The sequence below is a fragment of the Periplaneta americana genome, chromosome 10 (assembly GCF_040183065.1).
Source record: "Periplaneta americana isolate PAMFEO1 chromosome 10, P.americana_PAMFEO1_priV1, whole genome shotgun sequence".
Lineage (NCBI taxonomy): Eukaryota > Metazoa > Arthropoda > Insecta > Blattodea > Blattidae > Periplaneta > Periplaneta americana.
The window spans coordinates 85,342,592-85,357,693 of record NC_091126.1 but is presented as its reverse complement, the minus strand read 5'-3'; the positions used below and the strand labels follow the sequence as shown (position 1 = coordinate 85,357,693).

Sequence of the window (15,102 nt, the reverse complement as noted above, 5' to 3'; positions counted from 1 at the left end):
CGTGCCGTTACGGTTACGACCAAATTTAACTAAATACACAATGTCGCCAACATAAGGACATGAAGTTGGCCTGTGGCGTCGTTAGAAGGAGAAATTTGTTTTTTTTTTCTTCCTACCTCCTTCGTTGTGAACATTACTAAGAGATAACACCACTGTTAGTGACAAGACGTATTTGCGTAAATATTGCGAGTAGATTACTGGCTTAGATGAAGGGCTCACGACAGGAACAGTTTTGCTGTGGTGCATGCGCGGACCTCTCATGGTGTGGCAGCGTGATCTTTAGGCCTACTTGAATTTATTTTCGTGTATACATTCCGGATGGATGGATGGATGGATGGATGGGTAGGTAGGTAGGTAGGTAGGTAGGTAGATAGGTAGGTAGGTAGGTAGGTAGGTAGATAGATAGGTAGGTAGGTAGATAGATAGATAGATAGATAGATAGATAGATAGATAGATAGATAGATAGATAGATAGATAGATAGATAGATAGATAGATAGATAGATAGATAGATAGATAGATAGATAGATAGATAGATAGATAGATAGATAGATAGATAGATAGATAGATAGATAGATAGATAGATAGATAGATAGATAGATAGATAGATAGATAGATAGATAGATAGATAGATAGATAGATAGATAGATAGATAGATAGATAGATAGATAGATAGATAGATAGATAGATAGATAGATAGATAGATAGATAGATAGATAGATAGATAGATAGATAGATAGATAGATAGATAGATAGATAGATAGATAGATAGATAGATAGATAGATAGATAGATAGATAGATAGATAGATAGATAGATAGATAGATAGATAGATAGATAGATAGATAGATAGATAGATAGATAGATAGATAGATAGATAGATAGATAGATAGATAGATAGATAGATAGATAGATAGATAGATAGATAGATAGATAGATAGATAGATAGATAGATAGATAGATAGATAGATTATTTGTTCCATTATATTCTTACATTTGCTTTACAGCATAGAATAAAGAACATGTCCAATTCTTACATTTAACAATAAAATGCAATACATATAAAATGCAAATATGAAGTATGTATAGAATTAATACCTTAATAACAATAATATTTTATACAATGTAATATGTTTACCATTTAATATTATTATAATATTTACACAGTACTGTGAAATGTCAAGAATTCATCTACAGAATAGAAAGTGTGAGATATTAAGTAATTTTTTAGTTTTGTCTTAAATAATGCAGGGTTTTGGCTATGATTCTTAATGTCTTCAGGAAGACTATTGAACAATTTTATCGCCGTGTAACGTGCTCCCCTTTGAAAGCATGATAAATTTGATGATGGCGTATGAAAATCATTCCTTCTGCGGGTATTTAGACTATGTATGGCTGAGTTAGTTGGAAAATTTTCTTTATTACATAAGAGGAAATTTATTGTAGAGTATATGTATTGATTTGTTAAGGTTAGAATCTCTAATTTTTTAAAAAATAATCTACATGATTCTCTAGCCTTTGCTCCAACTATTATTCTAATGGCTCTTTTTGTAATAAGAATATATTTTTACTATCTATAGATCAAATCAAGAAGATTTCTTCTTGCTCCGGTTACACATCTTGCATATTATACGAAGATTAGGTCTGGTTAGTTTAGGTTTTTATTATCCAAGTCCGCGCATGTGTAGACAGCCAAAATTATCCTGTCGGTCATGGCCCTTATGATAGCTTTCGTTTCGTAATATTGGTAAACAATAATATGCTGAAAGCAGTGAATAATTTCAGGGCCGCTAAAAGTTTTCTTTGTAAAAGACTAGGTATTCTCTCTACACTACAAATAAAATGGCAACGCGGTCATAATTACGTATTTAACCCAGATTTTCCCACCGTCCTTTTTTAAGGACAGTTGCAGTGCCTTCGGATATTATGTCATTGTTGGTGTTACGGACATTTTATAAGTTGTGCGATGATGTTTGTAGTATTTGTTAGCTTTAGAAAATATACGTTCCTTGTTTCAGTTTATTTCAACATCATTTAACCGATTTTTGAGAGTAACTAATGTGCTACTGTATTTTATCAAAAAAAAAAAATTTGGGCTTATCTGGGTTAACGCTTTGGTGAACATTAATCGGAAATTTACTTTCCTTCATTTGAATGATATTCCTTGAAACACACCTCCCCCCCCCCTTTATTTTCAAATAACCTACTTTAAGATCTTACTACATCTGCATTTTCATTTGGTGCATTCAAAACACCGCCGTTGTACTGCATAAATTTTGCACTTGACTAATGGGGTGAATTATTTAAGAATATAGCCGCGAATTTTACTACCACCATTTCGATTGTCTTTTCTTTGACACGGCTCGGCACGGCCCGGTGACTAGTGGCCAGTGAGCAACGTCGATTACTGACGTTGGTCTACCGTGCGTATTATCCAGTTCTTCCATTAATTTAATAAAAAAAAAAACAAAAGTAGTACTTACAGATAATTACCGAACTGTGTATTTTCCTCCTCCATACTTTGCTGATATGGAAACAGCAACCAATGATAGTCACGTTTGGAAAATGCCATTTGACTGCAGTATGAATAGCTACTTAATAATCAGCTACTAATCTGACAATATGAATATTGTATCAGCTTAAGTTTCATGCACTCTTCCACTAACAAAGATAGTGTCGTAGAAAAAGGCTTAGTTGATTTATTATTTAATAAAATAAAAAAAATAGTAGGCCTTTATAGAATTCGTTATTCATTGAGTTTAAAATGAACATTTTCTTAAATGATTTCAGCAATATTGAAATGTCCCGTCTATAAACGCAGCGTGCAGAAGACGAGGTACTAAAATTATATACATAAGTGAATATGACATTTTCCTCTGTACTTTTCACCTCTCAATGTTTTGATATTCACGGTATAGTAGGGCACACTATAGACAGACTCTATAATTTTGGGCAGTGGAGACTTCACTGTTCTTATTGCAATATAAATTCCTTTCCTTAGATCTATATAGAACACATAATTCTATCATAGTATCAGAATACAGTTTTTAGAACTTACCTCCTCATGAGTTAGCATGCCTGGGTGTTCGCTGGCGTCTTAAACTGTTTTTCTTTCATTGCTGTTCCCAATAGTTTGTCTGATTTTCCATCACTTTCACACTCGTCACAATGTTGAAAGATTTTTCATAACCACTTCACCGTTTGAACAAATTAAAAAACACGTACCGGTAGGCAGTCAATACACACAACCACCATCTAACACCATCCTTCAATGTCTTTGGAAAGCAAAATCTGTAGTTCCCCAACACAATTAATTCCTTGCCCTCTTCCCTAATATTTTTTGCACACCCGCCATGATCTACTCTACAGCACGGATGGGGAATTCTCTGAGAGAGACTGTTCTCCATTACTGCCCTACAATCTATACCCCAATGCGCTGCGCTATAATAAACATCACACACTCCATATAAATCATTCATTACAACGAACACAAATTTTCTATGTAAACAAATGTCAAATGTACTATGCGACCAACATTTCATAATCGAATTATGAATTAAAATACATTAATAATTATTTCCATTCAATACAAAAACAGAAACGTTCTATGTATACAAATGTCAAACTACGTGACCAACATTTTATAATCGAGTTTTGTCTTACAATCGATTTATTTCATTCAATACACTGCTTGCAAAGATATCTGACTTACGATTATCTGATCGTGTAAGCGACAATTCTACCCACGGGATGAGACAGAACCAAAGATATGTAACAAAATGAAATAATTCCGCTACTTTTCAATAGATGACACTATGTTTGGGACGGGTAAAAAAGTGCTCAGGAACATGGTGATGTAAATTAAGTATAAAGTAATTTCATTATTGGCAGTGTCAGTGGTTTCCCGCTAAGTCTAATATTTTGCACAATCTTTAGAGGAGGTTGAAAATTTGAATTCTGTAACGTGGATATAATTATTTATGTACTATTGACTACACTGACTGTTATCTTCGCCATCTATTAAAAGAACTAATAACTAAAGAAGCCACACTTATACGAAAACTATCAATCACTATCGATTAGTAGGGGTCAGATATCATCTTTGAACGCCAGTGTGAACTTTCCAACCACGGGATAAGTGAGAACCAAAGATATATCCAAAAATTGACTAACTTTGAAAGAGTTCCGCTAGTTCCCAATTGGTGGTACCATTATTGGAGCGGTTAAAAAAGTGTCAGAGAAAATGATTATGTAGATTAAGCATAAATTATTCTCATAATTGGCAATATCGGCGGTTTCCAGCTAAATCCTGTGCTGTTTTGCAATCAGTAGAGTGGTATGAAAAATGGAATTCTATATTGCTTTTATATTTACTCGTATGTACGATTGGCGACACTGATTATTATCTTCGCCATCTACTCCTAGAAATAATAACTAAAGAAGCCACATTTACACCAATAAATTATCGATCACTATCGATTAGTATGGTTAGACATCTTTGAACGTCATTGTACAACTAACATAAAAATTCTATGTAAAGAAAAGTCAAATGCGACCAACATTTTTAATCAAGTTGTATCTTATAATCAATTTCTATTTTCAATCAACGGTATATTTACTTGTTCTAGAGTTGAAAGGTTTCTATTTTCGATCAACGATATATTTATATATTATAAAATTCTAATAGAAAGAAAGCATTCAAGATGCTTTTATGAGAGGGGAATTATAATGATTAAATTTTTCTGCCCTCTTTTGTTGATGAGGAAATCGAGAGTTGCCCTACATAGCTGTTACAGCTGACGAAACAAATTATGTGGCAAGTTGGTAATCATCTTCACAAAATTTTCAAAGGGAAAACTTGTGGCAGGCCTATATGTTTGAAAAATGTTTAATCCACCACGCAATTATGCACAAATTTTGACTTCTAGCATAATATAAGAAATTAATGAATAGGTCGAAACGATACCGACAAAACAAATAGCTCACACACATATAATGGTGCTCCAGTTGTGAGTGCCTTTTCGTGAAGTGTTAAATTCATTGCGAAGAACAACTATTCTAAAGCTGCTTACGTTCTTTGCCATACGCATCAATTGCATTGAATACTGTTGAGAGCTGCACCAGTGAATCTGAATTTCAGGGTCTTTCTGGACTATTTCACCTCTCCTCAAATAATATCAATCCCAGATGAAATCTCGACATAGCTACTTCCTCGTCTAGTTTCAACAATGTGGAACTTTCAGTCCAGAAGCATCAACACGATATTTACTTGGTTATTTAACGACGCTGTATCAACTAGGTTACTTAGTGTCGATGGAATTGGCGATGGCGAGATGGTATTTGGCGAAATGACTCCGGGGATTCGCCATAGATTATCTGACATTCGCCTTAAGGTTGGGGAGAACCTGGAAAAAAAAACAATCAGGCAATAAGCCCAAGGTGGACTCGAAACCACCCCCGAGCGCAACTCCGGATCAGCAGGCAAACGCGCTACCGCCTGAGCTACGCCGTTGGCTAAGACGATTTTCGAATACAGAACAAGACTTATCGAATGTATGGCAAATACTCAGAATGGAGACCAAATTTCAAACAGCAACACAATTATGCAAACGTCTATCATGGGAAAAATGTTGGGTGATACAAAATTTTGTTTTCTTTATTGCCTTCAATAAAATAATATCACATGCCAATACGACGAGCTCCAGAAACGACAAACCAATGCGTCTCTCATCAGAAACACCTACAGTGCAGTGCTTTGTGCATAAGTTTTCCCGGATCAGAGACATCATGAATGCTAATTGTTTCGATAAGAGTAAAACGAAAATTTCAAGAAATGTCGTTCATAAATGGCTGAAGGAAGCAAAAGAGATGTGCTACATATTTTGTGAAATTAAAGAAAAGTTAAATTTTACATGACATTTGGCTGATTCTTCTCCTTTTCTTGCAAGAAAGTTTCAAGAGTACAATAAGAAATTCCTTGAGGACACATTGAAAATAATACTGTATGTGTTAAGTATCTTTCTCTGCATTCGAAGCGATGTCGCATAATGCTTTCTGTTATATACAGCAGTGAGTCATTTAGTGTTGTTACTGATGCATTGCCTTGCTTTATTTCTGAAAACAATTTAAGTAAAACATTTAGTTGAATATGTAAATGTGTTAAAAGTCACTTAGGCTAATAACATTCTCATGACAGCAGAAACAGAGAGCAGTAATTAAAGTTTATCCACTTTAAAGTAGGGTGACCAGATTTTTTGTCGTTCAGCAGGGGACATCGGCAATTTCAAGACAAACCACAAACACTTATCTAGCAGAAAATACATGTAACAATAGATAATGATAGAACTTTGCACACTAAATTTGTAGAGTATCTAAACTTTTTGAATTAAATAAATAAACACACGTAACTCCTATACATAATTATGGCCATTAAGAATTAAATTTCAGTACTGACGCATGCATCGAAGGTTTTCACATAATATTGTACACACTGAACTCTAACACACACATTCTAAAAGTACTTGTCTGAAGAATATTTATTTTAAGGATCTGTTCATTCCTATACAGCTTCACACTAAATTCTTCACATGAGAAATGAAAGTTTGTTTTCATTTGTAACAAAGGTATATCTTTTTCAATTTTCATTCTTGATTTTTCATAAGTTCAGATTGAGTTCATTGTGGAGAAAAGTTTTTCAACTGAAGAATTACTGACTGAAAGACACATGATTAATGAGTAATGACACTATTTTGAGAAGATTTTCAAATGAAATATATATTTTTGAAATGTTGAAAAACATCACACCAATTTTCACCTGATGGTTTGTCAAAAAATTCCTCATTTTTTTAACTACTTAAAAATGAACGCTGTGGCAGTTCTAACGCTTCCGCGCAACGCGAATGAAGACAAAGATGGTATATCGTATGTTCTTAAAGAGTGCAGAATATCTCATACTGTGCTTGCTGGTTCTTTTGTCTCATACTGAGAACCGTACAGAAATGTGCATGAATCGCATCATTTTCATCACGATACTTAAATATTCACGTGTAAAATGTCATTGAAACAAAATCAAAACTTCTGGGGACAAAATTAATTTCCGGGAACAAAAAGGGGACATTTACTCCCTGGGGACAGCAACTCAAAACCGGGGACGTCTGGTCAGCCTACTTTACAGCGTCTGTAAACGTTCCCAAAGAAAGGGACTGTATTCACTCTCAATGCTTCCCATCGAAAGATAATTCATACTGGAGTCAAGAATTCAAATAAAGTGTAATCGATAAATTTTGGTTGGAGGAGAGGAAGATGGATTTGCAGTACAGATTGGTGAATAATTATGAAATAAATTACTCAGTTTAAAATGGCGTACTTTATTAACAAGCGGAATTAGCTGCTGTCTTTAAGTAACTAAACACACCCATTTTACCCTCCTTTAAATAATTTTAGCTTACATTAATCTGTTAATTAGGATGATTATTGTATTGATTTTTCTTCGCAAGCTATTTTAAAAAGAGCTGGGAATAAATATAAGTATTTAACAAAGCCAGTCTTACAGAATTCTCTACAGACGGAAGGAACACAGGAGGGAATGCATGTGGAAAGCAAGTTACGAAGAGGGTGGAGGACGTTTTTTTTTTTTTTTTTGCGGCGTACACAAGAAGGAGACTAAGAAAAGTGTAAGGCTTGAATATGTGACTTGGATGGCATAAGGGGGGAGTAACAATTTTCTTCTCTCTCGAGGAGCGAGTCATCTGAGGATAGTTGTGCCTGGATAAAGTCTAGACTCCATATAATGATTTAAGCCAGGCTTGCACGAACGGCGCTCATTGAGCGCGGCCGCTCCAGTCGTCTAACAGCTCGCCGGAAAGGTACGTCGGAATGACGTAGGCCTGCTATAGGTAGAGGATAGTCCACGCAGCTATCTTGTGTAGTGTGTATTATCAGTAGCTATTTCACTTTGCCTATCTACGGTTACATAATGGAGGAATCTAAAAGACGGAAAAGTGATCATCAGGAAAATTCTTTCAATATTGCATGGGAAAATGCTTATTTTTTCACAGCAGCTGGCGTCAATACTCAGTGCCTTATCTCCCACAAAAGTTTGAAAGAAAAAGGAAAACATAATATAATGCGTCGTTACTAGTCCACACATACCGATACGATGGTTTTGTTGGTGAAGAGTGCAGTAAAAAGTTTCGGGAGTTGAAAGTTGCATTATTACATGAGGTAGGGTACGTTAGAATTTATTAATCTTCAACAATTTAAATATCTCTCTTCAGGGAAAAGGCCAGCTCATTGTTGATATGTTGAATAAATTACGGGATTTCAGTCGTAAACTTACACTTCTCGTAAGTCGGTTTCGGGAAGGTAATATGGCTCACTTTCCAACGATAGAAACTGCTCGTGATGAAGCCATGTTAAACGGTTATGTGCAAATATTAATTGAAATTCAAAATGAATTTAATTCTAGGTTCCAAGATCTTGTTTTAATTGGAAAGAATTTTAAAGTTATCATAATAAATTCCTTCAACACCAGTTGAAACAGTGTCATACGATTTACAGCTTGAACTTATTGATCTTCAATGTGACCTAAGTGCTAAAGACCGTTTGAATAATACTACTAGCCTGGTTGACTTTTACAAGACTAAACCTCAGCAATAATATCCACGACTACACAGGCTGGCTGTGAAAATATTTGCTATGTTTGGCTCAACATTTATATTTGTGAGCAACTGTTTTCTATAATGAACTTTAATAAAGGCAGACATCGAACATTTGTAACTGATGTTTCATTACGATCAGTACAGTTCCTTTCAGCTGCCAACAGCATAAAACCCCGTTTTGATGTACTGATAAATAAAAATATAACAAAATGATATTGTATATTTAAGTAGCTACAGAATTTCTATTATTTCTGTAAAATAAATATTTCTTTATTAATTAATAATAGTTCAAGATAGTTTTGTAAACACTGAACGGGAATTCATTTCATGAACACTCGTACTAGTACTTCCTTTTGTGTACATTTTGTACGAGATTACCCCTTCTTCCAGTCCACCCTTGTACAGAGCGCAGCCAATAGCCTATATGCATTTCGTTCGCGAGCTGTGAGCCGACTCGGAGAGCGCAAACCTTGTGCAGGCCTAATTTAAGCCATTATTACACACTCACTCGGAGTTTCAAACAGCAATTATTCCCTGTACAAACGATTACTTTAACTTGGATCAGTATAGTCCCTAACTCAGTGATATGGTTAGAGGTGATAGTAATTATCTCTTGTACAAACATTAGGTTAGCTTGGATTAGCTTACGCTAGTCCCTATTTAGTGATAAGGGTATAAGGTTTGGGGGGTGATAATAAAATTATCCCTTATACAAACAATTAGGTTAGCTTCACTTATCTTAGTCCCTAGTTCAGTGACAAGGTTGGAGGGTTTGTTGAGGCGATTGTTATCCCCTGTACAAACCACTGAGTTAGCATAGCTTAGTCCCTAGTTCAGTGACAATATTAGAGAGTTTATTTAGAACATAACTATATCTTGTACAAAGAAGGTTATCTTGGTTTAGCTTACCCCCGACTTGGATGACAGCGTTAGAGGATTTGACTCGCGGATAGCTATCTCTTGGAGGAAAGATTAGGTTAGCTTAGCTAACGTTGCAATTAGGGGGGTGGAATAGCTTGTTCATTAGGCGTAGGGAGTTTGTATGCAGTGGCAACATCTTTGAGAAATGTTACGAATCTGACAATCGTACATAATGTGTGAAACTGATTAATTAAACCAAGTACCCTTTCGGATACTTCGTCGCTTCATGTCCTCATGTGACCATCTCCGACACGACAGTACACTGGCGTTCAATCAAAGATGTCTGACCTACAATTTTCTGATCATGTAAGCGAACTTTCCAACCACGGGATAAGTCAGAACCGAAGATAATACACGGTGTAACAAAAGTTTCTGGTACAGTGAACATTTTATTTATTTCTTTTTTAATATTCGATGGTAAATATAAGAAAATAACGCAACTTCTCAACCTAGTGAACTCTCCTTTCATTACTGTTCTTCAGTAATTGGTATTATATCCTCTTTTTTTCAAGACGCTGAAACACACGCCTACCAAAACTATCTGTAAGTCTGAAAATGTCTTCTTGAGTACGGTAATGGACTCCCACTCTTCCAACACTCGGGCATTCAACTCATTGCGATTTATTGGTCTGGGTGTTCGAAACACACTGTCTTGTAATCATATCAATCCTTGTTTAAAAAGTTATGTTATTGTGCATGCCACTTGAAAACTCGCTCAGTCCATAGACCGATGGATTAAAAAAAACACGTTTTGGGATCACACTCTTCAATTTAGACTCAAAGAAAAGTAATTAATATGTTAATATCGTGATATGTACTGGTCTACAAACCACTGATCTTCGCTGTTTGTTTCTAAAGGGCGATTCTATCATGGGATTCAAGTGCCAGCATGGTGTGGAAGAATGCAGAGGCAACATGATGCAGTCATGTGTTTTGGATATGCTCACCACTGCTGGTCCACAAATGGAGTTTGTGTACTGCGTCATGAACAGCATTGACGGGACCTCAGCAGGAGAGCGTGTAAGTTGTTTATTTTTAAATTGTATGCATTTTTATCTTTATTAATATATATGTGGTAAATTTAAGAAAGAATCTATAACGTTTCTTATTTTATTTTATCAGCTACAGATATTATCAGTATTATCTGATAACAGGCAGGAAATATACTACCGTTAAGCGGAAAAGAGGCATAAGAATGACGATATTTTCCTGATGTAATACGTAAGTGATATTTGTAATGGTCATATACATTTTTGGTTAAAACATCATAAACAATTCAGTTAAAGAGCAACGAAGATTTTTTAAAACTAATGGTGAGTACTTGACTATTCGTCATTCACCCTTATGAAGCCAGTTGTGTAGATCAATTTACCAACAGAGTCGTTGCCCAGGGAAACGGAGCTCCTGGGCAAAACTCCTGTGTTACCTGGACCACGGATCTGCTCAACACAAGTTATAAATTAGGGGGTACAGCGAAGAGCGAAGTCAGATCCACAGGATTATAAGTCCAGTACTCTGATCACTAGACTGCCATAGTGACTAATTGACTTTCCTAAAATATATATAATATTAGATTCAGAAGATAATAATTTACAAGTTGCAAGATATAAATTAAACGGAATTCTAAACAAGTATGGTTTAACAAATTCAACAGCAAAGTCTAAAAGTAATGGCATTCCGTTGTAAAAACTCAAGTAGGTAATTATCCCCTTTATCCACCATGAAGGTGCTCAGGGAGAAGCAAAATATTAATTAACAACAAAAGTATCGAGCAAATAAATACATTCAACTACCTAGGAAGTTTGGTTCCATATGGAAATGAAAAACACATTTGGTTAATAAATTACATAAAAATAAGTGAAGTTTTGGGAGTTATTACTGATCTGTAATAGTTACTTATGCAACAAGTGGATAATCTTGATGATTATGGCATGAGTGAATGTTTTTCACACTCACTATCGTTCGTGCAACAATTTTCACGAATGTCATAATAAGATTATCCAGGAGTTGGATACAACATTTTATGGCATCTTAGCATTATAAATTGTGGGAAATAAATTATGAAATAATTCGGCATCCATAACTGACGTAAGTGTTGATACGTTCGTATTCATCATATCGAGTAGTTGCGCCTGGTATTGGCATTGATGACCTTGCAGGTATTACGAACTCTAGTTATACCACAGTCTACTACTGGGTGTTCATTTCAAAGTGTGTCATGACGTCACTATTGTGAGTCAGCGATTTGAAGCGAGTTTCAGCTTTTATGTCAGAGAAATTGCCTATTTATCAAGGCGTTTAATCTGAACTTGAGAACGTGTATGGTATAACTTGAACGTCGTAGCAACAGATGGCGGTCTGTACTGTCTGTGTGCTACCATAACCTCTTTCGTGTTTTGCGCGGCCAAGTCGTACGCAGGGTATTTGTTATCATCGGTTGCGTACGGCAACATTCCACAATACAAATCAAATGCTCCGTGTCCATGTTGACCGTCGAAGTTAATGTCAACAAATACGTAAGAAATCATCTTAACCCTCTCCCCATATCTTGACAGTAAGAAAAAAACCCACCTCAGTACATGTTTCCAAACAGTTCACATTCCTGCCACTACCGGCGTTACTGTACATATCAGTAAGTACTCTTCAGAATGAACGCCGTACTTGCTATGCAACTTCTCTGACACATAGGTAATACACCTCTGCGGAAGTGTAGGAAAATTGAATTCTCTAGGCTCATCGACTAGCCATATGACGGCATACAGCGAGCCATGACTTTGAACTGAACACCCAGCATATAGTCACGAAGCTTAAGTTTATGAGGGTACTAGAAAAAATAGACTGTACAGTACTATTTCGCAGTGTATGTAATGAGGCGATAGTAGCGATCCTAGTGGTTAGCAACTATTTTTATTTAGGCTATTTATTGGGTTATTTTACGACGCTGTATCAACATATCAGGTTATTTAGCGTCTGATTGAAATGAAGGTAATAATGCCGGTGAAAAGAGTCCAGGGTCCAGCACCGAAAGTTACCCAGCATTTGTTCGTATTGGGTTGAGGGGAAAACCCCGGAAAAAACCTCAACCAGGTAACTTTCCCCAACCGGGATTCGAACCCGGATGGATGCATATTTACTACGTATTGAGCTTCGTGACTGTATATACTAGACTGTGGTTATACCTTAGGTATCAAATTTTATGCTACAAATGTTCCTTTATTTTGTTAATATAGTTTCTCTGAACCACAAAACTGTTTTATGTGATATTACAAAAGTGATACGAAATTGTTAAAGATTGGAAATAAATGATACGTTATCTTCTGTCCTGCATTTCATTTCTTGTTACGTGGCGCGCAGAAACAGTAAGCAAGATAGCCAGAGGAGTTGCATGCATCCCCACCCAAGCATTCCGGTATTACGTCATAGCGAATAGTACGTCATTACTATTATTGGCACGCGTGCCATAATAAGCAGATTACACACGATATTGGATAGAGTAACAACTTGTTTGTAATGATAGGATGGCATAAATGCATTTATACAGATTTTCAGTTGAGTAATAGTTCACTTAAAGTAATAAATATGTAATACCTGGAAAATTGTACTAGTTATTTAATGAACTAACGAACTACTGCCAGAGTTTCCGTTTTACGCATATATATATATATATATATATATATATATATATATATATATATAATAAATTTAAAATTGTTTTATTGAACGACGTTCGCAATTGCCGAGGTTAACTTATATCAGTGTCGCTGGTGTACCGGAATTTTGTCCCGCAGAAGTTATTTTACATGCCAGTAAATCTACTGACATGAACCCGTCGCATTTAAGCACACTTAAATGCCATCGACCTGGGCCGGGATCGAACTCGCAACCTCGAGCATACAAGACCAGCACTCTACACATCACCCAGGCTGAATATATCGGTATATATATACAGGGTTAGTCATAAGTAGCTTTGGAAAACGCGTGAGTGTGCTCCTCGATCAAAAATAAGAACAATTCCTTATATGAAAATGTGACGGAAATGCTTATTTATTGGAAAAAAAAAAAGTAATAGTAACATTTGTTTTCGTAAGTATCTGATCATATTGTGTTGTTTTTATCTTGATTTTGTACCAGTGTTTGTTTAAGAACACAGTGACAAGACAGTAGTACATTGTCTTTGTTTTTATTGGACGCAGTGGTCCAGTGCCTTGACCACCCAGATCACCCGACCTCACCCCATTAGATTTTTACCTTTAGGGTCACTTGAAGGCTGTCGTCTATGCAACACACAGTGAATGATGGAGAGGAGCTATTGCAACGTGCTGAAAATGCATGCCAATTGATCCGTGATGACAACATGGAGTTTGAGCAAACTCGCCAGTCATGTGTACGTCGTGCTCAGGCATGTGTAAACAATGAGCACCTTTTGTAAACGTTAAATGACAAGTTTCCAAACATGTACTTGTGATATAACAGAAAAAGAACTAAAGCAAAATATGACCATTTCTCCGATAAATACCTAAGCATTTTCCGTCAAATTTTCATATAAATTGTTCTTATTTTTGATCCAGGAGCACGCTCACGCGTTTTCCAAACATACTTATGACTCACCCTGTGTATATATTGCTAGTAGCAATGTTCTTAAATTTTAACAACAAAATAGTAATACAAACAATTGAACTGCCTAGTTATAATCAAATTTTTAATAAGTGAACAATTTTAAAAATACCGGTAAATGTGCTCAAACTACAAAAAAATAAACGTATATTTCAATAAATTGACACCCTATACTGTGAAACTCATCTATCAGTACAAATATAAACAATTACGGGCACCTCATGAACTGTCACTTACTGATGCACTCATTCTTCTTTCTGACGCTGACTGACCCATCATATTTATCTGTAAATCTTATCATGTTCAACAACTGCTCATTGATTACATGATAGGCGCGAAACTCCTTGCAAGAAAAGTGTTTATAATAAAATATTGCTAGCAATATATCTCGCAGTGATCCAGAGGCTAAGTTCCTCTTTCTTTTCTTCATTAACTTTGCATTAAAGAGAAAATGTGTCCCACGTTTGCATTATGTGATGTAAAAAAACTGTGCAATGTTCTGCAGTTCTGAATGGCACATACCGGTAATGTTTTTGAAAGTAAAAGTACTGGGTCCACTTCTGATGTGCCTGAAGATTACCAGTAATGAATTCATCATCACCTTTGGATTACTGTAATCCACAGACTTTTTAAGGTTGCTGAATTGATCAAATCACTTTACATCATCTTTGGACACATCCCTGCCCAGGAGAAATTTGATATAAAGTTCTACCTTGTCCCACTCTAGTGATTCACTACGAAACATTCACATGAAGCACGAAACCTCTTTCATGGGCCCTACACATTTTTGCAGACATTCTATGTAGCTGTCATAGCTATTGCACAGCATTTGTCACACTTTGCATTGAGCCACTCCTTACGCTTTTTTTTTTTAATGATCTTAACTTTGAGGGAAGTAAAGTTGTTGCTC

General features: G+C 35.7%; 1 protein-coding gene across 1 annotated transcript in view; it reads left to right on the top strand.

Moving 5' to 3' along the window:
• The window catches only part of LOC138707851 (GILT-like protein 1), a 67,657-nt gene that overhangs the window by 27,890 nt on the left and 24,665 nt on the right, over positions 1–15,102 (top strand). The window contains exon 3 of the mRNA XM_069837832.1: positions 10,437–10,598. Coding sequence (XP_069693933.1) covers positions 10,437–10,598 — 162 coding nt within the window. The remainder of the gene's footprint in view (positions 1–10,436; positions 10,599–15,102) is intronic.